The 26550-nt window shown below is 34.7% G+C and overlaps 1 protein-coding gene across 3 annotated transcripts in view; it reads left to right on the top strand.

Annotated features, from left to right (window-relative positions):
• DYNC2H1 (dynein cytoplasmic 2 heavy chain 1) overlaps window positions 1-26550 on the top strand; it is a 289645-nt gene that overhangs the window by 193907 nt on the left and 69188 nt on the right. For all 3 annotated transcript variants that reach the window (XM_070490370.1, XM_070490369.1, XM_070490368.1), the window contains one exon: window positions 12791-12907. In XM_070490370.1, the coding sequence (XP_070346471.1) occupies window positions 12791-12907 (117 nt within the window). The remainder of the gene's footprint in view (window positions 1-12790; window positions 12908-26550) is intronic.

The following is a 26550-nucleotide window of genomic DNA, read 5'->3' as shown; positions in this document are numbered from 1 at the left end:
GAAGTCCAGTACATGCTGAATAGAAGGAATAGACGTTGCATTGTCCTTATCATGGAGAGAAAGCATTCTGACCATTAGGTGTGATGTTAGCTGAAGATTTCTTATAGATGTCCTTTATCATATGGAGAAAGTTTACTTCTGTTCTTACTTCTTAAGTAACTTTATGTCAAATGCTTTTTGTACGTCTACTGTGATGATGGAAGAGATGTTAGCTCAGGGCCAATCTTTCTCACCAGAAAAAAAAACAAAATAGAAATATGAAAAAGGTAGGAGTTGTATGAGAATTATGATCTAGGAATGAAGTAGACGAATAGGATGTTTTGAGGAGATACAGCTCTGGTCATGAGACATTAGCTATGAGGAAAAAAATATGGAATCAAAAATTGGTTTTTAGAATCCTTTTTGTCTGAAAACAGTTATATAATTTTTATATTACTAAAATCAGATGAAGTACTGTGTGCCAATCCAACCATCACATTACAAACCAAGCTATGTCAGTCACACAGCTTTACTTACATCTCTTTTGAAATTGTCATTTTTGTCTTCACCCCATACGATTATTTAGGTTTTAGGGTGTATCTAGTGTCATCTTAATCTATGTTGATGATGATGATGCTAATGATGGTTTTGATACTTAATGTGCCTCCTGTAATAGGCTTTGTCCTAAGCACTTTACATGTATTATCTTATTTAACTCTCAAAATAAACCTATGATATGTGTTATTATTGAACTCGTTTTACAGTTGAGGAAATTAAGGTCAAGAGAGGTCGTTATTTTTCCCAAGATCACACTTTTAGCAAGTTCATGAACTGGAACTTAAAGATGTCAGTGAATACTAGTTCATACATGCACGACACACTCATAAAGCAAGAGTAAATGATAGAACTTGAGCCTTCTTTTAAAGAGATTCAGTATCTTTTCTCCATAGAGGTTTCATTTTCAACATAGCCTTTATTTTATGGGGGAACAAAATTCCTTTGCTAGGCAAAAGTAATTGGTAAAATATTCTTTTCTTTTTGCATTTTTACCACATGTTGACCTAGGAACTAGGGTCTAATTTACAGAAAGAGAAGCCTGGAAGATAAGTAACTAAATTAATAAAATATTTGAAAAGTTAAGAAAATCTACTAAAGGATCTAGACATTAAATATTTTGCAATTAAATCAACTGCCTATGAAGTATTATCCTTACCCTATATTCTCAGCGATCCTTCAGAGCGTTGAAATTGCTTTATAACTTGACTGACCAAAAGAGTCTTTATGAGCAACTAAAATTTTGTGCAAAAATCATTCAGTAATTTGGTATTTCATGAAAGATAACTTCTTTAATATTATTTGAAAGAGCCATCATGATTCTATGGTAAATATCCATTAAAAGACTTAGTAGAATTTGTTTCCATTGTTAATCTGAATGTCCTGGTACTTGGACATCTTAAACTCATCATAGTATCTTAAACTCTTAGATGATGAGGCTGTATAGAAGAGCAGCCATAACTACTGCCACTGGAATATTCTTAATGCAACAGCTACACTGGCATTGATGCTAGTGGAGATCAGAGAGTTTAGAACTATTGATATCACTTTGCTAAGAACAAAGTAATGGCATAAAAAACAAAGAATAAACAAAAATGGCATAAGAAACAAAGTATAAAGTAAGTGAATATGACCACATGCAGTATGAAGAAAGTTCATATTATTTTTAAAGTTTGGGGATTTAAAACTTCAACCAGAATTTGGATAGTAGGTATGTAAAATTGATAAGGAACTCGAGGGGGCCAGCCCGGTGGTGCATCGGTTAAGTTCACACGTTCTGATTCGATGGCCTGGGGTTCACCAGTTCGGATCCCAGGTGCAGACATGGCACCGCTTGACAAGTCATGCTGTCGTAGAAGTCCCACATATGAAGTGGAGGAAGATGGGCATGGATGTTAGCTCAGGGCCAGTCTTCCTCAGCAAAAAGAGGAGGATTGGCGGCAGATGTTAGCTCAGGGCTAATCTTCCTCAGAAAAAAAAAAAAAAAAAAGATAAGGAACTGGAGGCTTTAACTGTATTGGTGAAACCTTAAAGCCAGAGTGAAACAGAGAACTAACAAGATTATCTCCTTGGTTACTTTAAAATCTGCTGTGCTCAATAACCATATGCACTGATCTGTACCAGTAACACCCAGCTGCATTTCTTTATGGAATCATTTCATTCAAAATCTTGGCAGTAGATCTATAAGCCTAAACTATCCAAATAATTCTATTGCTTTCTATTTCTCTTTCCCAGGTTTGTCTCCGTGTCATTGTAAAAGCAACAGACTCATATCTTTATAGCTTCTTTCTGCTTTTGTTTTCTTTCCCTCTTTTTAAATTTAACTGTTTACCCACAATCACAGAGGTAGATTATCTAAAGTAATCATCAAACTCATGTAATAGTCTTTCTAGCTAAATTAAATCCTAGAAAATATCTCTCAGGGGAGTGGTGTTGGCCGCTTACATGAGAATTATCTGGGAAGTTTGTTTTAAAAGGTAGATTCCCATATTTCATCCAAGATCTGTAAAATTAGACTATTTGAGAGTGGGGCTTTAGAATCTCTATTTTGTGTGATTTTTAGGCACCCTCAATTTTGAAAGCATCTGTAGTAGAATTATGAGAAACTGCAGAGAATTCTTAATTTTTAGTGTTCTTAAGTAACATGATGTTTGCATATCAGATTCTTTTTTATAATCTAGTCAAAACAAAGTCACATTTCTCACTTGACTATAGGCACAAAATTAAAAACAAAAAGCCCTTAGCTGCTAAGGTATTATACCACTGCAACAGACTCTAGAAACTATCTATTCAAAACTTTATTTAGAGAGATATTACATTCCTGTTGTCACACATTGGTAAGCAGAAGGCCCAGCACTATAACCCAGATTTCTTGAATTATTAAATTCCCCTCATAGAAAGCTGTCTTAAAAAATTCAGTTCTTTAAGAAATTTTTTTCTCAAATGTTTTAAACCTAGGAATTTCCTGAATGTGGTAACAGTCAGTTTTGCTCTTCCATTTAATGCCAAAAAAACAAAATGTTTTTTTTTTTTTTTTGTACCGACTTTGTGATTTGGGTCCATGGCTGTAGGAAAAAAATTTCATATCATTGAATATCGTATTTAAGACCTTATACCTCAACAATTTCAAGCTGCAATTTATGGAATTAATAAACTCAAGGATATGGTAAAGTGCAATTCTTAAAAGAGTTCAACAAAATCACTCCCTCGTTTTCTTTTAAGCACTAGCTACATATTCACTTATTTTTTCCTAAACATGGTTTGAAGTTCCAGAACTTTATTTTTTTCATAAACTCAATAGCAGTTTCATAGCAAAATTCTTAAAATCTGTTATATTTATTCTTAAAATGTAATGATGGTTTTTCTATTGTCAAAGATTTGACGATTAATTGCTAATGTAATAATTTTAGCAACCTTTCAGTGAATGACTTTTGTGAGCTCAGCAGCTGTGGTTACTCATACTCAGCAGCTGCAGTTATCCTGACTCAAATGGTTTTTCATCAGTTATTGGAGAAGTCACAAGTTCCTGATAAATTCATGTTTTGAAATTAGGAAGCTTAAGATGCTTTTTTTCTCTCAGATATCTTTCCATTTAAATACATAAACTCATGTTTCAGGAACATATTTATTAGTTACAACTTTGCCAATAGTACCATCAGCAAAGAGAGATAATATATATACTTTTATACACGGTATAGTAACTTCTTACTTCTAATTGCAGGCAAATCTGAGTTTGAATACTCATCACATTTGAGTTCTAAGACCATTTCAGACAAAAGCAAGTGAATTGAAAGACATTATCAATCTGTTTACTTTTGTAACAAACACAATGATTTTATATTTACTACTTTTGAATGTTTACAAGAAAATGCTAAGTTCAAATATTATTAACTTGATTTTTTACTTTTATAGCTTATCATTTAGTAAAACATAAAATATCTCTTGGTTTGAATAATGGCAATTAAAAGGAAAGAATTAAGCATTTATATTTATATTACCTTTCCTTTGTGAACTGTATTTCATGGTAATAAAAGAAAAGTTGATGAAAGAAAGTGCTTCTTTACTGAATAATCCTGGATAGTAAATATAAAAGGAATGACAGAATTTTAAAAATTGCTATTTTACAAGCCCTAATAAAATAATTGATTCAGATAATTGTTATCAAAGTTTGAAATCATTAGATGGAAGGTGGATGGGGGAAAAAAAAGAGAGGGATCAGCTGTCACTGCTTATGCCCAGTCCTCAATCTTTGTATCACACAGAGGAGGCATTCGGACACTGTGTGCCTCCTGATGTGATGCAGTGGGAAGCACAGTTTCCAAAGTGTTCCTTCCCAAAAAAATGAACCTGAATCTCATCCAGCCTTTGGAATTCATTTCCACTCAACAGGAAACAAAGAAGGTAAAGGAGAAAATTAAATTACACCAATGGATCTAGACCGTGGGACCTTCTGCAAGATAACTGACCCAGTTTTATCAACAGGTTAATGGCATGCAAAAAAGGGAGGGCAGAAAAACTGCTCTATATTAAACAGACTTAAAATACTTAACAACTGTACGACCTTTCTATGGATACTAATTTGAACAATCCAATTTAAACAAATTTTGAGACCAAAAGGGAAGTTTAAATATGGACTGGGTATTATATGACACTGATGAATTTTGGTTAATTTTGTTAGGTGAAATAATAGCGCTGTGATTATACCCATTTGTTTGAGCTACATACAAAGCATGTAGGAGTTAAATAACATGTGGCCTGGAAGTTGTTTTAAGACACTTAAGGAATAATAACAACAAAATAAAAGAAAATAAATTAGGGATGGATGAAGCAAGTGAAGGAAGATCTTGGCCATGGTTGAATTTGCATGATGGGTGTCTTTGTGTATCTTTGAAACTGTTCTTAATGAAATCAATTTTTGTGTATCTTTGAAAATGTTCATAGTAAAATTAATTTTACAAAGTTAAAATAAGTATGATAGATATTTATATGTGTCTTCTTTATCTTGTCACCCAATTAAATGTAGACAGCTTTTAGTACTTTCTTCCAAAATATTCATGGTGGGAGGCAGCACGCCACTACCACCATAGGTATTGAAAATGACAGACACGCCCTTTCCGAGCCCGCCTCACAGTTCAAGCACAGGCATGACAGGCCCCAGCCCCAGTGTGTGAACAGGGACCTAGTGAATCAAAGAGATGCTTTCCCTGCCTCTCTTGGGAAGAAGTGGCACTGGAAGCAAGTTCTAATTCCTGGGTAGCATCCAAAGCCAAGACCAGTGATGACAGTAAGAAATCTACAGCTTCTATGATCAGTGGCAATATCAACTTTTCCTTCCTTTTCCTACTAGAATAACCAGTGTTTTTACTGGCCCTAAAGCCCGCTTTTCCACTTTCCTGGTTATTCTATGAACTACCTAACATTGTTTTAATAATTATCTTTTTTCAGTTTTGTACAGCTTTGTTGAGTTTAGTTGCCGCTGAATAAACTGTAACTATGTAGAGTGTATGATCTGATAAGGTTTGACATATATATACCTGTGAGGCCATCACCACCTTGAGGGAGTGAACATTCCCATCATCCCCAAAAGTCTTCTCTAACACTTTGTAATCTCTTCCTCCTGTCTCCCCTGCCAGAAACTACTGATTTCTTTTTTTTCTGTGTAGATTAGTTTGCATTTTCTTGAGTTTCATATAAAAGGACTATACAATTAAGGATTCTTTTCTGTCTGGCTTCTTTCTCTCTTTTTTTTTGACAAAGATTAGCCCTGTGCTAACATCTGCCACCAATCCTCTTTTTTGCTGTGGAAGACTGGCCCTGAGCTAACATCTCTGCCCATCTTCCTCTACTTTATATGTGGGACACCTGCCACAGCATGGCTTGACAAACAGTGCATAGGTCCACACCCAGTATCGAAACCGGCTAACCCCAGGCCATCAAAGGTAGAACGTGCGAACTTAACCACTGTGCCACCAGGCCGGCCCCCCTGGCTTCATTCAGCATAATTCTAACATTTGTCTTTGTTGCATGCATCAGGAGTTTGTTCCTTTTTATTGCTGATTAGTAGTCTGTTGTATGGATGTACCACAATTTGCTTATTCCTTCGCTCATTGAAGGACATTCATATTGTTTCCAGTTTGAGGCTACTAAAATTAAACTAGTATGAACATTTATGTCTTTGTATGAGCATATAATTTTATTTCTTTTGGACAAATACTTAGTTGTGGAATGGCTGGAGCATTTGACAGAGCCATGTTTAATTTTATAATTAACTGCTGAACTGTTTTCAAACATGGTATATAAATAAAAAGATAAAAGTATTAGGAGACACAAGGTCTTATATATGTGTATGTGTGGGTGTGTTTCTATATAATGTATTTATATATTCTCTGTCTGTCTTATTTGTACTTCCATGAATAACAAAAGTATAATTTTACTCTCAGCAAGTAGGATTGTTAGAGCTACTAATTATACAAAGTGCAAAAAAGCATCATAATTACATCTCTTCAAGGCAGAGATGGATCCAAACATTTCATATAATTTAGTGATTAATTCCATGTCTGAGTTATTTAGTATTAACCCGAATTATATATAAAACATTAATATGTATGACTTACAATGAAGCATTTAGCTTATTACTTCAGGTAATATATACCTCGGTATCTCTTTTTTCCTCCCCAAAACCCCTGTACATGGTTGTATATTCTAGTTGTAAGTCCTTCTGGTTCTTCTATGTGAGCCACTATTACAGCATGGATACTGACAGATGAGTCATGTGGTTCCACACCTGGGAATCCAACCCGGGCCACCAAAACGCAGCATGCCAAATTTTAACCAGTAGGCCATCGGGGCTGGCTCTATACTTCAGCATTTGAAAACTGGTATATTCACTAGTCTTAGTAAAATTTAAACATCCTTTGATGAGAGAGTTCATCTTAATTTGCTTATGTTAAAATTCTACAAGCTAGGAGGTCTCCTGAAATTTATTTTCAGGCTTTTAATATCATATTGCCTTGAAAAAGTGATGATGTGAGTTCTTTACATGGTCAAGTGCCTGTACATTTCACTTTTGATCTTGAGTGAAATCTCAGCTCACAGATCGCCAACATAAATTACAGTTTGGTCTTGTATGTGAGTGGCATGAACATTTTTATTGAAAGACATGAGAGACCTAGAAAAAGGCATTTTCCTCCTTTTATCCTGCATATATTAACATTGCAAAGATAAACCTCTGGATATTCTCCTATATCTCACATGTTAGCGTACTGTTTCATTTTTGCAGCATGTGGGAAGATTTAGTATGGCTTGTTGCATCCTGATGTGTTTGGTAACACAGTTGAATATATTTATTGTACCTAGCCGGAGGAAGCATGAAACTGTTTGGGGGTGGGTGATGAGAATATTGACTAAGTAAACTTTTAAGTGCTCCCAAATAATGATTGAAAAAGGACATAATACTTGAAGTGAAGTTAAAAAAAAATTTAATAAATTTTTGCTCATTTTAAATACACGCAAATAGAAAAACATACAGTATGAATATAATATATAGTATATAGTTTATATTATATGAAAAGCATTATAAATTATTTTGTTTTTCTTTAAATTGTTATACTGTCTGAGAAAGATGATGATTTAGCCCTTTTCCTTTCCAATCTTTTTACATTTAATTACTTTTTCTTCTCTTCTTGGGATACCAAGATCCTTGTGTGCAATATGGAATGAAACTAGTGATACTCAGCTTTCTTATCTTGCTCTGATTTTGAAGGAAATGCTTCTTAACATTTTATTATTGATTATAATATTTGCTATGTTTTGTAGATACTATTTCTAAGGCTGTATTAATTGACTTGGGCCGCCATAACAAAATGCCATGGATTGGATGGCTTAAACAACAGAAATTCATTTTCTCACAGTCCTGGAGATTGGAAGTCCGAGATCAAGGTGCCAGGATAGTCAGTTTCTAGTGAGGACTCTCTTCCTGGCTTGTAGATGGCTGTCTTCTCATGATGTCCTTACATGGCTTTTCCTCACATACATGTTTGCAGAGAGAAGGAGAGAGCTTGCTCACACAAGAGCTCTCTGGTGTCTCTTCTTATAAGAACATCAATCTTATCAGACCAGGGCCCCACTCTTATGAACTTATTTAACCTTAATTACTTCCTTAGAGGTCCCATCTCCAAATACAGCCACGCTGGGGGTTAGAGCTTAAACATATGAAGTTTGGGGGGGACACAAACTTTCAGTCCATAACATAGGTTAAAGGAGCTTTCTACTATTTCTGGTGCTTCAGTTATTCCTTGCTGCATAGCAAATTATCTCAAAACTTAGTGACTTAAAGCAATAATGTTTTATGATTTTTTATGATTCTGTGAGTTGGCTGGGTTATTATTCCTCTTTGGTTTCATCTGAGTTCACACATGAGGCCTCCTTCATTTGGAGAGTTGACTGGGCTGGAAGGTTCAAGATGGCCTTACTCCGTTTGCAGAGGGCACTGGCTATTGGCTGGGGTGACTTGATTTTCAACTACTTGGCCTTTCATCTACCAGAGGCTGGCGTGGTGTTTCAAGGTTCCAAGGCGAGAGAAGAACCTGCAAGATCTCTTAAAGTCTAGGGTTGAAAATTGCAGATCTTTTGCTGCGTTCTGTTAGTCCAAGCAAGTCACAAGACTAGCCCAACTTCAAGGAGTTGGTGAAATAGATATGTCTTGATATGGGAGGAGTGGAATATTACGTTGCAAAGCGGTGTGATTACCAGAAGGGATAATTTTTCAAGGGCTGTGGTAGCAATCTGACACATCTTTGCTAGGCTTGCCTAGGAGTAGTTTGCCAGGAATGTATTGATGAATTTCATTGACCATATGTTCTCCCAATATTGAGATAAATATATTATTTTTCTCTCTAATCTGTTTATGTGGTACATTATATTTTCTATGATTGAAATATAGATTCAAAATCATCATGTATACCTTTTTTAAAATATTGCTTGATATTTATTTATTTGCATCTATATTCAGGAGTAAGACTGATCTTTGAATGTCTGTTATCTTTGGTATAATGTTTTTACTAGCCTCTATTACTGATTTGGGGAATGTTGCCTTATTTTCTAGTCTTTGAAATGGATAGTGAAAGATTTGAATTTCTGTTTGACGAATGTTAGTAGAACTTTTATGTGAACTGCTGGTGTCTGGGATTTACTTTGAGATATTATCTTTTACTTCTTATTTAATTTCTTAAGCAGCTATAGACCCATTTAGTTTTTCTATTTTTTCTTGAGACTTTTATTAATTTCTAGGAATTTCTCTGTTACCCAAATTTGCAACTTTTATTGCATAAACCTATTCAAAATAATCTCCTATTGTCTTTTAGTCTTTTCTATATCTGCAATTGTATTACTTTTAAAATTAGAATTTTAAAATAAATTTTTTGCATTCTCTTATTTTAGCTATCATCTATCTATATATCACTCAATCTAGTCAGAGGTCTCGTGTTAGTCTTTTTACTAAACTTTTTTTAATCTGATCTCTTTTGTACCTTTTTCCTATTTTATTAAATTTTTTCTTGCTCACTATTCTTTACTTCCATCTACATTCTCAACTTCATAATTTATTAAGTTTGGCTCAATTTTCAGCATTGGTTCTTTTCAAACATAAGCATTTACTGCTTTAATTTTCCTCAAGAATCTCATTCACTGCAGTTCCATAAGTTTTGATATGTGGAATTTTCATGATCACAAGTATTTCAAACAGATCACATTATCACCCTGAAGCCAAGGCAGAGAAAAGCAAGTGTCCCTAGTCGTTCCTCTGCAGGGCAGGTTGTTCTCTAATTATCCTTTTGGGTCCTGCTTTTTTGAGGGTTCTAGATTTCTATTTCCTACCTTGGGAAATGTAGACCTTATGAACTCAAGTGAGGGACATTTAGTCTGCCATATTTCCTGAGACAAAAATGTAATTTACTTAATTTCTTTGACAATCCATTTTCTCATCTTTAAGCTGGGAATGAGAGTTTATTTTTAAAATCTGTATTTCTTCTCATTCCAGGAAAGATTATACTGGAGGTGACTTACAAAAATATAAATAATCTACTAGTATAAAATCAATAGTTGAAGAAATCAGTCAAAGAGAAAATTAGGAAACGAAAAGAAAATAAAACTAGGGAAAGAGTTTATGCCAAAAGAGGACAAAACAAACAACAAAGCTCATGCTCTGGGGTTCTGTAAAGTTGATATTGTTAAATCAGAAATTCTGGGCCAGCCCCATGGCCGAGTGGTTAAGTTCACGCCTTCTGCTTCAGCGGCCCAGGGTTTTGCCAATTCAGATCCTGGGCGTAGATGTGATGTGGCTCATCAGGCCACGCTGAGGCGGCCTCCCACATAGCACAACCACAGGCACTCACAACTAAATATACAACTATGTACCGGAGGGCTTTGGGGAAAAAAAGGAAAAATAAAATCTTAAAACAAAAAAGAAATTGTCTGTGCTTCATAATATCCAAAGGAAAATACAGTTGTCTGTAAGATTTAGTGTCTTACATTAAAAACACACCAATTGCTCAGAAGAAGCATAGGTATTTCTGAAGCATCTCTCATTGTTCTTTGGAATGAGCACAGGCGGAATAGGAGTGTCAGCATCTCTTCTGTTGCTTCCTTACAACCTTGTAGATGCCCCACAGTGTTCCAGTGGCATAATGCAAACTGTTGGAAAGAACATGCAAGAAATGATGTAAATGTGTTGTTCATGGGAAATTTTATCCCCTTTGACACCATTTTGAAGGAGTATTATTGAAAAAAAAATCTTTAATTGGTTTAAACCATGAATGATCTGTGCTTTGTAAAAAGATAAATATGTAGGATTTTGTAAAAACAAAAGATGACTCATTGTTATAAGTTATAGCCCTATTCTCACTATAAAAATATTTTATTATATATTTGGACTCCCTTTCTATTATTCTCTGATTATTAAAGCTTACATAATGATAGTGTTATTAAGAAAAGCAAGCTTCACATGTTATTTTTCTAGGACAGAAAACATGACCTTTTCAGGGCTGGTAAACATTTTATTCTTAAAATAGTTTTTAACATCATGTATAAAAAAATATTTGAACCTTTTTTCCTTTAGACATCTCGCTGCATTCTTATTTGTTTTCTGTCATATTTGGCAAATTTAAAACACAAATAAGTGATAGCAAATGTTACCCGAGTTAAAATAGCACTTCTTCTGACTACCAACTAGTGATGTTTTGCAGTCTAGCAAAGCTGATAAATTAGGTGCTGTTGTAGGGTTCAGCTAGAGCAAATGAAAATAATTTATCAGAAAAACAAAGAAAATGAAACACTGAATCACCACAATTTTTTCGAGATTAGAAAATTAATCAAAGGCTCTAGAAGTAACTTGGTTTTACGGCATGATTGTGGATGTTTAACAATTAAGTAGTGCGTTCATTTCGAAAGATTTATGGCCCTTATTTTATTACAAACTTTACTAATACAAGAACTCAACAAAATTTGAAATATAGCCCAATCTGTTAAGAAGGGAAAAGAACTTACATGTCTCAAAAAGTGAGACAGAAAAGTAGTCAACATGCTGCAAATGTCGATGTTTAAAATACTAGCTTAGGGAAGCATATGGCTGCTAGCTTTGGGGTTTATTTTGTTTATGTTAGATAAGCAATGAGATAGCACAGCTTTCTTATTAAGTTGAAATATTTGCAAAGAACCATCAGTGGATACCTCACTGATTTTATATACACACTCCAATATCTATAATACAATATTTAGCCTACTCAGTAATAATTCTGGATCATTCTTAGCAAATGATTTAGATTAATGTTGTTAACATGGAAGTCATTAAACACTGTTTTAGAAAAGAAAATGTGAGTGAACTGATTTTGATGAGAATGAAGATCAAGAAGCTGATAACAAGGAAGTTACAGAAGTGAAAGCCCTAAATAGGACATATTTGTTTACCCACCTCATTTTAACTAATTGATTTATACTCCTTTCATTTGAGTCTTAAGTTAAAGGAAACATTGAGATGACAACTTAAAGTTAATATAGAGCCTTAAAACTTAGATTTTTGATCATTTTTATCAATCAATAATTACTTAAAATTGTTTTGCTCTTTTAAACAGTTTGCTATGCTCTTTTGTGTCTTTCCTGTCATTTCATATTTTCAAAAAAACTATCTTTATCAGCATTTTGAAATTATGAAATTTAAATCAAACTGAAAAATATTTTAGATTTCAGAAATGAGCAAATAAGACACTAAGAGGTTATTAATAGTGGATAATTAGAGCTTTCTGGCTAAAGAAGCAGCTTTTCAAATAAAAGCCATTATGATATGTAATTTTTATAATGGCTTCTCTCAATTTTAAGTTATTTTTTTTTTGATGAGGAAGATTGTCCCTGAGCTAACGTCTGTGCCAGTCTTCCTCTATTTTGTATGTGGGTCACCACCACAGCATGGCTTGATGAGTAGTGTAGGTCCACACCCAGGATCTGAACCCAAAAACTCAGGCCACCAAAGCGGAGTGCACCAAACTTAACCTCTAGGCCATGGAGGCAGCCCCAAGTACTTTTGTTTTGTAACTGCTCAAATAAATCATTAAAATATTGTCAATTCAACAGAGAGAATGGGATGAAAACTTGTTTATATTTGATCTTTATTTTTATAAAATAAATATGGCTATTTTTGTACCTATGCTATTTCTCTCTCTTTGACTGAAGTCATTTTCACTTATTGTTACATTTTATTTTCTTTCAGGTTATTTCACAGTTGAGGATCTTGGGTAGATCAGTAACAGCTGGTTGCAAATTTGATAGAGAAATCTGGTCTAATGAACTTTCTCCCATCCTCAATCTCTGGAAGAAACTAAACCAGGTTAGTGGTGGAATAGTCTTCTGATTTTTTTTCTTTTCTCTCCCTATCCTTCTTTTCCAGTTTTATACCCAGATTGTCCCTGTTGGTAAAATTTTGCACTGATCTGTCCTTAATATATATAGTGTCCTGGAAAGAGATGGGAGAAATAATACTAATTAGAAGTAAATCAGCTAAAGAAGCAGTGTCACCAGGATAATTTGTCTTACCCTGGTAATATGCTGTTTCATCTTTTATACCTGCTATATATTTTGCTCATTCTTGCCTTTCCTCTCGTCTTTCTGTAAAGTCAACGACTGCTATTAAAGGTGAAATTTTTCAAAGGAATCAAAGTGCTCAGGAAAAACAACTGGAATCAACTTGTTTTTATATTGTAGAATAGTTATTCTATAGTTGCTTGCTGACTAGGCAAAGCCGTTAGAGTATTATGATTCCTATTCTTATTGAATAGGGATTTATTCTCTGGAATTCAAAAAATATAACTTTGCAATTCATATGTTTATATAAAAATACCTATATATCAAATCTAACCTTCTTCAATAAGGGAAGTCAAATTAGGCTTATATCAGAACCTATGAAAAAGGTTAAAGCTCTCTAATAATTCAAAATCCTCAAACCTTACAGTATTGTAATTTTGAATTATTATGACTTAGTCTCAACAATTGGTGATTGTCAGGAGTCTCCATAAACAATGATCCCCACTAACTGGAATTGCCACTTTTATTCAGATCATTATCTTGATAAAGCTTTATATAGCTAGCTTGAGGAAAAATTAGAGAATGAAAAGAAATACTACTATCCTCTGGCATCCTAAACCCATGCTCCACATGTCTCCCTGAGTCATACAGGTAATCACATTGTATGTATTCCTGACTCTGAAGTCATGGCCCTGATCTCTGTTCTTCATACCAATTCCTATTGAAGTTACTATTCTTTATCCATCTTTTCTGAAACTAACCTTTGCTTATCTTTAAATTAATAACCAAATTTACATGAATTTTCATTTCTCTCCTTTAGCAGTTCATTCTTTATCTCTGTGTTTGGTAATGTTCTTCTCAAGATTCAGTTTCTTGTAACAGTTTCCAACTTTTTTTAAATATGAAAGTGGCTATTATGAATTTTCTAATGATTTTCTAGATCCATGCAATTCTTAAAATGTGTACACATATACAAGCATATATATATTCATGTTTGTATATTATATAATATAGCTATTCTGAGAAGAATAGTGTAAAATTATTTTCAAAGTCTTCACTTAGAGAATAAGATAGAAAGTGAATGATTTGAATAGTTAACTAAGTTTATCCCTTACTAAGTAACAAACCTATTGCAGAAGTGATGATCCTACTTATTGCAAAGATCTCATCCTACATTTTAGAGACATTGTCTAAGTAGCTGTTGGAGACTTTTCTTCCCTCTGAAATATAAGTGAACTTGTTTGACCTAATTTTCAAGTTTGAGTAAGACTGAAGCTCCTCCATGATTTTGTTAGCTTACTTCTTTATAATTTTCTGTCTTTGCTTCTGAATTTGCATTGCTCATGTTGTTTTTACCCTACGTTAGATCTGGCCTTAAGGTGAAACTTCTGCCCCTATATTTCACAAAAATCCAGTCATATTATTTCGTAGTGTTGGGGAAGAAAAATATCTTTTTCTTTCTACTCTTTTAGATTCTCAGCTGGGTCTCTGTTACAAAAGACAGGTTAACAAGAGAAAAGCACACAAACTTATTTAATATATTTTATTTGACATGAAAGCTTTCATAAGAAAATGAAGACCCAAAGAAGTGGTTAAACCCAAGCATTTTTATGCCAGGTTTGATGAAGAATGCAAAGTTGTGGGAAAATGTGATAGGATGAAAGGTGTATAAGTTAAGAGTAGTAACCTGGGGAAAACTTAGCAAGGCCTGTTCGTTCAGATTCCTCTCAGCCTCTCTCCATCTTCAGATATACCTTTCCTCTGGGAGGGCACCTCTCCCATGAGGGTCTTATAACTTACCTCAAGGAAAGGTCAGAGGGTCCTTCCTGCACCTGCTGTTTCTCAGATTCCTTCAGTTTAAAACATGTAGTATGCCACAGTGTCATACTTTGGTGTAGCATGTCCTGAGTCCTGTCAGTAGTTTTAATGAACATCTGTGAAGTTGCAAGGGACAGCTCACTTTGCTGAGTATGTGGTCTTCTACTAACTCGCTTTCCTTTGGACTACATTCTCTTACATTTGGGCAGCTCCTAGAGTTGACTCTTCCAACTGTGAAGTTTCCAGAAATACGTAGTTTAGTCTTCCTTACCCTACCTGCTTATCTCCATCAGGCCCACCAGATTTTATTGTTGTCCCCACCCCCATCCACCTACTCTCTGCTAACATATACAGATACCTTCTCTGTGATTCTGAAGAGTTTTTTCCTATTATTAAATAAAGAAGACCACAAGAAGTGACTTAAAATATATAAATTATTTGCCTCCCAAGACACAACACAATATTAGAAACTCAAATTAATTCTCTGCCTCTCTTTTCACTTGGACTACTGTTTTTTATAGTCCTTACTAGTCAGTACAAATACCACTTTATCTCTATAGCTTTCCAGAGATATGCCTTGCAAACTCTGGGGTAATAAAAGATGAGTAAGCAATTGCCCTATCCTTTAGAAGCTCACAAAACATTTAATGTGTAGGTTCACAGAAATGGTACATGTAAGAAAGGATCACTCTAGCTCTAGTTTCATCTTTTGCTTATTACGTGAGCCTCTTTTTAGTAATCTCTTGAAAATTTACTTTCCTCGATTTCCAATTTGGTAGTTATTTCTTTGTAGAAAGCAACATGAGTTAAATAATCTCTAATTGAAAAAGATTATAATTTTTCTTTCCCAAGATAAAACTCTTAGTTACTAAGTATTGTGCTTTAATTTTAATAGAAAGAACATATTTTAAGTATGAGATAATTTGCCATGGTATATAATGTCATTAGGACATAACTGTTTTTTCTTCCTGTTTAAGGATCAAGTAAATATGGTTTGTTAAAAGTTCTCACTAGATGGAATATTTATATCCTATTGGAGCTGGCTATTTCCCTTTTGGTGAATAGGTTGAAAAGAATTTGTTCAGAGACTCTCTGGAGAACTGTTTCTCCAAACCTGGTATGCAGCTGGTTTCACCTCTACAGCCGTTTCACTTGGTTACAGCCAACCTCTGTTCTGAATGGATGGTCCTTGTGTCTGCTGGGAGGGACCTAGCAGTTAAATGTTTTTAATGCTCACCACTGATCTAACATAATATGGTATAAGAATATGGCTTCTAGAGTCAGATTACTGGGTTCAAATCCTAGTTCTAGTGCTTACTAGCTGTGTAACTTAGGAAAACACTCAACTTCTCTGTGTCTCAATTCTCATCTATAAAATGGGGATAGTGATAGTGTTTGCCTCATAGCAGTCTCATAAGGATTAAATGAATTAATACATGTAAAGCTTTTATAATAGTGCCTGGTATACTGGTATATGTGAGCATTCTCTGTTAACTATTCAGTTAACTTCTGTTGAAGGTATAGAGATTTATAATATGTGACCACTACCTCATTTGCCCCTTTTCTAAGCAAATTACTTTTATTACTTGTATAATTATATATTATTCAGTCACTCATTCAAAATATTTTAATTGAACACCTATTTTGTTTCAGTGGTTTTACGCTAGGGACTGTGTTGTGGGCAGAACAGTCATGGTACTTAACCCATGGAGTTTACAGTTAGTTTGTAAGGGATACATTTAAAAAGTTAAACAAGTAAATAAGCAAATAAATCTATTATTAAAAATGATTGCAAATGCTGTAGAAGGGAGGGACAGGTGCTATTATAAAGAAAAAGAGAGAAGACCTATTTTGGCCTGGATAGTTAGGGAATATCTTGCTTGAGAAGTGAAATTGAATCTGAGAAGTGAGCAACAGGAAGATGCCAGCCAGACAAAATTGGAGGGGAAGACCATTCTAAGCGGAGAGGACAGCATGAACAAATTCTTCAAGAAGAGAGAAAGCGTGGCACATTCAATAAGCCTGAAAGGGAGTCAGTTAGGTTGGAGTACAGAGACTAAAGGACAGAATGGAATGAGATAAGGGGCATGATTAGGATAGAGTAAGGAGTTTGTATTTTATTCCAAGTGCAATGGGAAACCATGAAAGAGCTTTACCTGGTAGAGTAGCTATGATCCTGTTTACAGTTTCAAAAGATCCCTCTGGCTGTTGTGTAGAAATTAGTTTGGAGTGAGGTTCAAGAGGAAGTAAGGAGAACAATCAGAAGGCTTTTGCAGTAGTACAGGTAAGAGCTGAAGGTGGCTCAGATTATGGTAGTACAGCAGAAGGAGAGAAGTGTGTGGATTCAAGGTAGATATTGGAAGTATTACTGAAAGAATAGAAATATGGATTTGGATGTGGGGGTTAAACAAAGGATATGTTGGTTTTCTGAATTTGGTGACTGGGTAGAGGTGGCACCATTTACTGACAGGGAAAACAGAGAGGAACAAATCCTGCAAGGGCCGGGATGGAATAAGCAGTGCTGCCTCAGAGATGATCAAGAGTTTAATTTTGTACATCTAATAGATAGTTGGATATACAAATGTGGAGCTCAAAAAGGATGTTTGGACTAGTGGTATAAATTTGGAATGTATTAGCATCTAGGGAACATTTAAGTCATTATATCATCTAAAGAGAGAGGACAGTGAGGGAGAGAAGAAAAAGGGCTCACTAATGAGCCCTGAGGAATCCAACATTTAGAGTTATTGTCTGGAAAGGAGTGATGAGACTATTAATGAGGGGAAACAAAAACAAAAAGTTGAACAAAGCAAGAACAGAGAAGACTGTGGTGTCACAGAAACCCTGAGGAGAGTCTTTCATTAGGAAAGGAATTGTTAAGTACACCAAAGTGCTTCTGAGAGGTTAAGCAAAATGAGGACAGAATTGACCATTGAATTTCAGAATAAAAATCATTGGTGACCTTGACCTTGATAAGAAAAATTTAGATGGAATGAGGAGCCTAGAAGTTAGGTTTGAAAGGCTAGCTAGAAATATGAGACAAGGAGAGAGTATGTACAGACAGTTCTTTCTATAAACGTGCTACCAAGAAGAAGTAGATAAATAGAGTGATTGAGTTATGGGGCCCAATATGTTTTTTCTTAAAGATGGGAAGTATTAGAGTGCCTTTAGGCTAGTAGGAAGGAAGTAGAGGAAGTAGTTGAAGATGCTGAAGAATTAAGCAAAGTTCTTAAAACTTTCAAGAAAATAGAAACAATGATTTTTGCTAAACAAGGGATCAGTGATAAATATAGAAACTTCATGCCTCTTTTTTTTTCCTCCTTTTTTCCCCCAAATCTCCCCAGTACGTAGTTGTATATTTTAGTTGTGGGTCCTTCTAGTTGTGGCATGTGGGATGCCGCTTCAACATGGCCTGATGAGCGATGCCATGTCCGCGCCCAGGATCCGAACCAGTGAAACCCTGGGCCGCCGAAGCGGAGTGTGTGAACTTAACCACTTGGCCATGGGCCCAGCCCCCTCTTGCCTCTTAAATATATGTTTTAAATACATATTTTTTAGAGATTTAGGATAACTTGGTATAACTACTTCTCTTAGTGTTAAACCATCTGAAGACTAGGCCTTGCCTTGCTTTTCTGTTCCTGCTCCTGGCTACATAGAATTCTACTGTTTCAGCAATTAGTAGATTATTTGGTATGTGCATTTCTTTTTAATTATTAGCTCAAAAGGGATATATGAAGTATTCTTCCCACTCTTTACAACTATTGATATAGCCCCAGCTATTCCATTTATCTCTTCTCAGTGTCACACTTCAATCCAGTCAAGATGTAGCGCAGGGCCAATCTTCCTCACCCAGAAAAGTAATAATAATAATATTTGTATTGAATAAGTATGTCATTATTTATCATTTGATTATACTCACGAGTATTAAAGAAAAAGTCATTTTGTTACATAATTCCATTTTTAAAAGTCTAAAACATAAAAATTGGGCCTAGTCCCCTGGCTTAGTGGTTAAGTTTGGTGTGCTCCACTTCAGTGGCCTGGGTTCAGTTCCGGGGCACGGACCTACACCACTCGTCAGCGGCCATGCTGTGGTGGCAACCTACGTACAAAATAGAGGAAGACTGGTATAGATGTTAGCTCAGGGCGAATCTTCCTCAAGCAAAAAGAGGAGGATTGGGGGCCGGCTTGGTAGTGTAGTGGTTAACTTCGCACACTCCAGTTTGGTGGCTCAGGGTCCGTGAGTTTGAATCCCAAAGCAGACCTACACACCACTCATCAAGCCATGCTTTGGCGGCATCCCACATACAAAATGGAGGAAGACTGGTGCAAATGTTATCTCAGTGACAATCTTCCTCAAGCAAAAAGAGGAAGATTGACAACAGATGTTAGCTCAGAGCCAAGCTTCCTCACCAAAAAAAAAAAAAAACAAAGAGGAGGATTAGCAACAGATGTTAGCTGAGGCTGAATCTTCCTCAGGAAAAACAAAAGTCTAAAGCATAAAAGTAAAACTAATCCTCTTACATTCTTAGCACAACATTTAGGACCAGTATGAATGTACAAAACACAAATAATGAATTTTTTTCTCCTTTATATCTTGAGGAACAGTTGCTTTAATAGTATGTGAAGTTACTTTTTATATTTTCATAGGATGGAGGTAATTCTTCCCTGTTCTTTTCTTTCAGAGATGGGCATATGCAGTTTAGAAAGTTCTAACTTCGTTAAAACTTAACACAAACTTTTTGTCTTTTAATTTTTATGAGCCAAATATGTATAATGGTCCATTTCAGTAATCCTATATCTCCAACTCCACCTCACCCTACTCGCACCAAATCTCTTCATTTCATACAAACAATAGAATATATTGATAAATTTATGAGCATTATTCCTTAGTAAGGTACACCAAAAATCACTTTGCTTTTTAAGTTTTCATTGTGAGAACTAATAATATCTGTAAAGTTCCCTGCTTTCAGTTCTTTCACTGTGGGACTGGTTGCCTTACCTTCCTCTAATTAAGGAAAGGGCTCTCCTGTTTGTTTACAAAGAAATCTGTTCACTTAGTAAGTTAGTGGAGTTAAGCCCTTGGGAGACTAAGTAGCGAGAGATTCTCAGGCTACTGTGATGTCTAGGACTGCTTAGATATGTCAGATTTTTACTTTCAAGTGGAAGGCTAAAACCAAATAAATATAGTTTAAGCATTGCTTTTAATAGAGAAATAAACAGCATGTGAATCTATGAACTGTTTTCTCTCTGTTCTGAAATTTGTATCTCATTGAAATGAAAAGAATCAGTGGTATCTGGCTCAGAGGGAGTAACCTCTAATTTTAAGCAAATTCCAAAACAATATTTTAAAATGTTGTTCTTTATGCAGTAACATTTCAGGGGATTTTTACATCTGAGAATATCTTTATTTCATCTTCACATTTAACTGATAAACTGATAGTATAGCTGAATCTTTTCCTTCAATGCTTAGAAAATATTACTCTTTTGTCTCTTTATTGAATAAGTTTGCTGTTAATCTAATTCTTGTTTCTTTATAAGTGATTTGGTTTTTTTCTTCTACAACATTCTATCTCTGATCTTCTTAAATTTCACCATAATATACATAGGTGTGGATTTTTGTTTTGTTTTGTTTTTTTGCATCTCTCCTGTTTGATTCTCTGAGAGCTTGCAATTCCAAAAGCCAGCCTTCCCACTTACACCTGTTTCAATCTATTCCCCCCACCAGCTGGACTGTATGCTATGTAATGTCAAGTACCCTGCTCTCTCTGGCTGGTGCATGATATTGCTATTTTTAGCCCCGAAGTGGTGACATGGCAGGCAATGATTCATTCAGCACAATGTGAGAAGAAAAGTTTACACCTAAAAACGCTGCCTAGCCTGGCCCCAGCCATGGCACCCAGCCTTCTTCAGCTGCTAAGTTACCACCTCCTCCCACTTACAAACACCCAAATCCCTTCTGTCTCCCAGATGTTTCCCATTCTTGTTGTGCCATCTTCTCGGTTCTCTATCTTCTTGTTTTATTGAAGACAGGATTTAGAAGTGGGAGACCGTTTGCCGTTTTTCCAGAAACAAGCGTAACTTTTTACACTTCATTTTAACTCTTATTTGTAAGATAAATGTAGATTCTTTAAAAAGTTATCTTTTTATAGATAACTTTTTTATATCTTTAAAAAGTTATACTTTCTCCAAATGATATTTCATGTCATCACATTAGTTTTTCTAAAGAAAATCTTTTTTTCACAGTGTGGCTCCATATCCAACCTTACTTGTAAGCCTCTTTTGCAGTAAGGCAGAGCTCAATGTTTTATGAATAAACCATGGTAGATTCTGTCTGCCAGGACCTTCCAAATGCTGTGTCCTTCTCCTGATCTCCTAGTTACACTAAACCAATAATGGCCAGATAAAGTCCCAGCATTTTTCAGAAGCTCTTCTCAACTGTTGCTCATTTCCCTCTCCATGTTCCTATAGTCATAATTTATAACTTATATAATAAATTCTCATAAAACTTGTATTTTAAATTAGACAAATGAAGATATGGCACGTAAGAATTCTCTTAGTTGGGGAGAGTTTTTAAAATTTATACATGTAAATGTTTCAAATGAAACAACTTAAAGCCACATTCCTATTTTAGAGTTTTTCATAATTATTTTTATCAGGTTATGGTTAATTACTAGCTACACTTAAGAGAATAATTACACTTAAGCAACAAAAATAAGTAAATTTTGATGAAATGTAAATAATAGTCATCTAGGTCCTAATCTAGCTAGACGACCTTAACCGAATCACTTCTGAACTTTTTCCTGTGTAAAAAAGGAGTGCTAACCCATTCTCCGCATTCATTTGTTCATTCACTCATTCATTCATCAAATATCTACTGAAATGCCTGCTGTATGCTAGGCACTATGCTAGGTGCTATGATTCATTAAGAGATGATAGCAGTGCACAAATATAGGTATTACTATGTTCTTTGGGAGGCTGGGGGAGGGAATGATTAATTCTGCTGAGAGGAAGTCAGGAGAGGTTACCTGAGTAAGGAATTCTCTAGATAAAAAAAGGTTACATGATGAGTAAGAAATTCTCTAGATTAAAAAAAAGAGAGAATGGTATTCTAGGGAGAGTGAAAAGTCTGGCATGTTTGTTATTCTTACCTGACTGGAGTGAAGAATGCTTAGAATAGAATGGCTGGACATAACAGCAAAGCCTTTAGTAGGACTGAGTTGGAAAGGGTTTAGTGTCGCTTTATCCTGTAGGCAGTGGGGATGCAGCAAAGCTAATAAGGGGATGGGAAGGTGATATGAAAAGATCTGTGTTTTGTAAAGGCAAAATTGATGGTGACGTAAACAGTGGCTTAGACTGAGATACAAGAGGCATGGAAACCAAGTAAGAGGAAATTACAGTGTTCTGAGAGCAAGATGATGGGAACTTCATCGAGTATTATGCCAATGTGAATGTAGAGTAAGGGAAGAATCAAAGATATTTCAAAACTAGAATCAATCTTCGCTGGGCTATTGTATGTAAAAAATAGATGTGAACACAGTTTGCAAAACATAGACTCTTCATGTTTAAAGATTAAACATTTTTTATCATTTTTATTTCTTTAAAGATTTATAGATTTTTGAAAGGTAAGTATAACAAACCCTAGTGGTGCTGAGGATGTCATATTCAAGATCTTTTATTAATGTAGACTTTCATGCTTGAAGGTTAAGATTGTCTAAATTTTAGAGACCATATTAGTAATTATATCTTTTTCAGGAAAATATATAATGTATACAAATATATAATTATAACTTTTAATGTTACTTTGTGTTAACTGTTAATTCATATGTTATATCATCTTTTAAATAGTTCAGATGCATAATTTGGTAACATCTCATTTTTGTGACATTTTTCTTGGGATTTCTACTGAAATAGTAGTTTAAAAAACAATAATTTGAATAGCAAAATACTGAAAAGCAAAACACATAAAGAATTTAGTCTCATTTACTATTCTGCATGTATGCATTTGAAAAGTCAGTCATGCTTTAAAATTCACCCAGCAATTTTTAATACCTGGTTGATGATGATAACTGGTGAGAATTACTGACATTCTGACCAATTTACATCTCCCTTATATAGCTTGAGAACTCCCATTAATTCTCATTTAAATTACTTTGTCATAAGAGATACATGTAAAACTGTCTCTTTTAGACTGATCGAATTTATTGAGAGAAAAATAAGCGATGGATTTTTTTGGTAAGCACTAATTGAACCAGTTGACCCAGTAACTATTATTTCTTTGTTCAGACGGGTAAGTAGATTTGTGTATCTGTCAGATTAAACTTGTAAATTCAGAATAGCTTAATTTCAAAAGATGCACTGAAATTAAATAAAATCAAAATCCAGAGTGCTAGAATAAACAATTAATAGGACTAGTATTGTTTATATTCTTCAACTAAAAATATCTTTTAAATTGATTTCTTCCTCCCAGGCTCTTGTCCAATTTTCTTTCTTTTATTTATTTATTTTTGCTGAGGAAGATATACCCTGAGCTAACATCCATGCCAGTCTTCCTCTGTTTTTTAGTATGTGGGCTGCTGGCACAGCATGGCCACGAAATAACTGGTGCAGGTCCACACTCAGGAACTGAACCCTGGCCATTGAAGGAGAATGCACAGAACTTAACCACTAGGCCACCAGGGCTGGCCCTCTTCTTTCCTTTTAATTAAGGTGAAATCATATAAAATATGATTACTATTTTCTGGTTTTAGGAACTTTAAGGTAGGGAACATATCTAGAATATATACCATTATTGGATAAAAGGATTTCTCATTTGGATATAGAGCTGTTTTTGTGCTTTTGAAAACTTCTGAAACTCAGCAAATATAATCCATGTTTTCAGCAAGTTCCAAGTGAAGATTTCTCTTGAAATTTAGTTTTTAGTAAAGCTTTAGCTACCACCACCCCCCTAAAAAAAAACCTGATGTTTTATTTCTTTTGATAAGAAGAAATATATAATTTATAGTGACTTGCTTTTTACTTGTGGGATTCCAGTCAGCTAAGCACAAAACACAGCAGGTATTTCAACAGATAATATAATATAGGGAATTGGTTATACAAGTGTTAGAGGGCTGAGAAAAAGCAAAAAAGGAATAGTTGAATAACTGAGATATTTGCAGGAAGCAATACCTTCCCAGGTTTTAGGGGAACAAAGAGAAGAGTCTCAGGTAATCAAAACCTAGAAACTTAGAGAAAGGCCCCAGAGAGCTGGGGCTCAGACTCAGGACGGAGTGCTGCCTCCTCAGAAGTACTGTCTGTCTGAGGGGGTGCTGTGGCTGATTCTCAGGTCCTAAAATAAGCTGGATGCTGGAACCAGCTGCTGCTGCTAGGGGTTAAGGGCTGCTGCTGGGAGGATGCTAAGAAGAATCAAGCAACAGGAAAGATGAAGTTCCTTTTCTCCTATTCCTACTTTCCATTCTCCTCTAGAAATTCCATTTGTCAGAACCTAACAGGACAGCAGCTGGCAAAGGAGAACTTTAGTTTTCGGAGTCTCAGCCTCAGCATCACAAAGCTATACACAAAGAGAATAGAAAGAGGGGTTGATTTGGAGCTGAGAGATCTCTCCTCTCCAAGGATATGGTGTGCCTCTTCATTTGTACTTCCTTTGCTTTAGTCTCTTCTTTTTGCAACGTTCTGCTTCTTGATTTGGGGGTTTGATTCAGTAATTCCCCCTCACCTTTTTTTCCTTAATCTAAACACTGAAGGCTATATTACTATTTTAACTGAATCCTACACATTTTATATGTATATACAGTTTTCATTATTGCTCAGTTTCAAATATTTTCTAAATCCCATTATAATTTCATTTTCTGTAATCCAGTTTTTATTCATAAGTTGCTTTCTTGGTTACCTTTTAGTTATAGATTTCTATTATAACTATATTGTGATCAGAGAATGTGGTCTTATGACACAAATCTTTTGAAATTTATGACCAAATTACATCTGTTAGATCAAGTTTTTAAAATGTTTTGCTCATATTTTATATATAATGGTTTTTTACTATCAGTTTTTGAATTATACAAATTATATAATTATAGAAATGCTGCTTCTTCCTGATAATTTAAACTTTATCATTGTAAAGTAATTCTCTCATAGTGTTTTTCCTATTTTTCTTATATTAATAAATCTCAGCTTTTTTTAGTTACTCTTTGCTAGATGTATCTTATTTCAGACTTTTACTCTCAATTTTTGAATCATTCTTTTTATGGATATGTCTTATAAAGAGCCTATAGCTGGATTTTCTTTGGTCTTTCACTGGAACATTTAGTCTGTTTACATTAATTTGGATTACTTTGTATTATATCTTATGTTTTATATTTTTCCTACTTTTTTTTCATTCTTTCCTTGTCTTCCTTTGGATTGATTATTTTCTCTCATGTTTTTCTCTCTTAGTTTACAAATTAACACACGTTTTCTACCTTTTTAGTGGTATCCTAGATATTTTATTATACATACATAGCTTATCAAAGTTAAACTAAATATGTTTACCTACCCGGCAAAGAATTCAAGAAGCTTGGGACATTATACCCAACTCCAACTTTATTTGCAATTATTGTTGTGTATTTCAGTCTTTTTTTATTGTTTGCATTTGATGCCTGTTTGGCTTTGCCCCACATTTATCACTTTCACTGTCCTTTATTCCTTCCTGCAGCTCAGGCATTTCCATCTGAGTCCACCTCACTTCTGCCTGAAGTACAGAAAGAGTTCTTTGGTGTTTTTATTTATCTGACAATGCCTTTAAATTATTCTCTTTTTTAAAATGTATAAAATTTTTCTATATTAACGGCTGTTGTCTCTCGTTATATTGAAGATGTAGTGAGAGATAATTCTACTCCCTCTGGTTTCTCTTGTTGCTATTGAGAAGTCAGTTTTTGTTCCTTTGATCTATCTTTTCTCTCTTGCTGCTTTTAAGATCTCTTTGCCTTGGTTTTCTGCACTTCTACTCTGATGAGATTCAGTGTGGATTTGTTTACTCTCTCTCTTTAATCCATCCATTCAATTCATTTTTAAATCTTACTTATCACTTGATGGGCTTTTTGAATTTTGATTGCTGCTGTTCATCAGTACTGGCAAGGTATTGGTTATTCAAATACTGACTCTGCTTTACTATTTCTCTCATCTGGAACTCTGATTAGATATATGTTAGACCTTTTCTCTCTATTCATCATGTGTCATAACTTATTTCTCGTATTTCCCATTTCATTTTTTTATGTAATGGCATTCTGGATAAATTCTACAGATCTGTCTTCCAGTTCATTCATTTGCTAGTATTTCAACTAAATCTGATCTAATATTAAAGTTTCACAGTTTAATTATATTTTTTTCATTTTTAAAAGTTCTCTTGGTTTCTTTTCGAAATCTGCTTGTTGTTCACAACTTTCTATCATTTCTAGAAACGTTAACATAATTGTTTTGTGTTCTGTGTGTGATTATTCCAATACCTGAAGTCTTTGTGGATTTGTTTTTACAAATAAAAATGGCAAGTAATAGGATATATTGGAATATATGAGGAAGCCGTTTGGTGTAAACCTAATTCCGCCTGACTTTGTCTTTCCAAAAGGGCCTGACTGAGGCCGTTGAGCATGCATTGTATATCTG

This window comes from Equus asinus, chromosome 20 (genome assembly GCF_041296235.1).
Source record: "Equus asinus isolate D_3611 breed Donkey chromosome 20, EquAss-T2T_v2, whole genome shotgun sequence".
Classification (NCBI taxonomy): domain Eukaryota; kingdom Metazoa; phylum Chordata; class Mammalia; order Perissodactyla; family Equidae; genus Equus; species Equus asinus.
The sequence above is the reverse complement of the archived record's forward strand: the minus strand, read 5'-3'. Positions and strand labels throughout refer to the sequence as shown.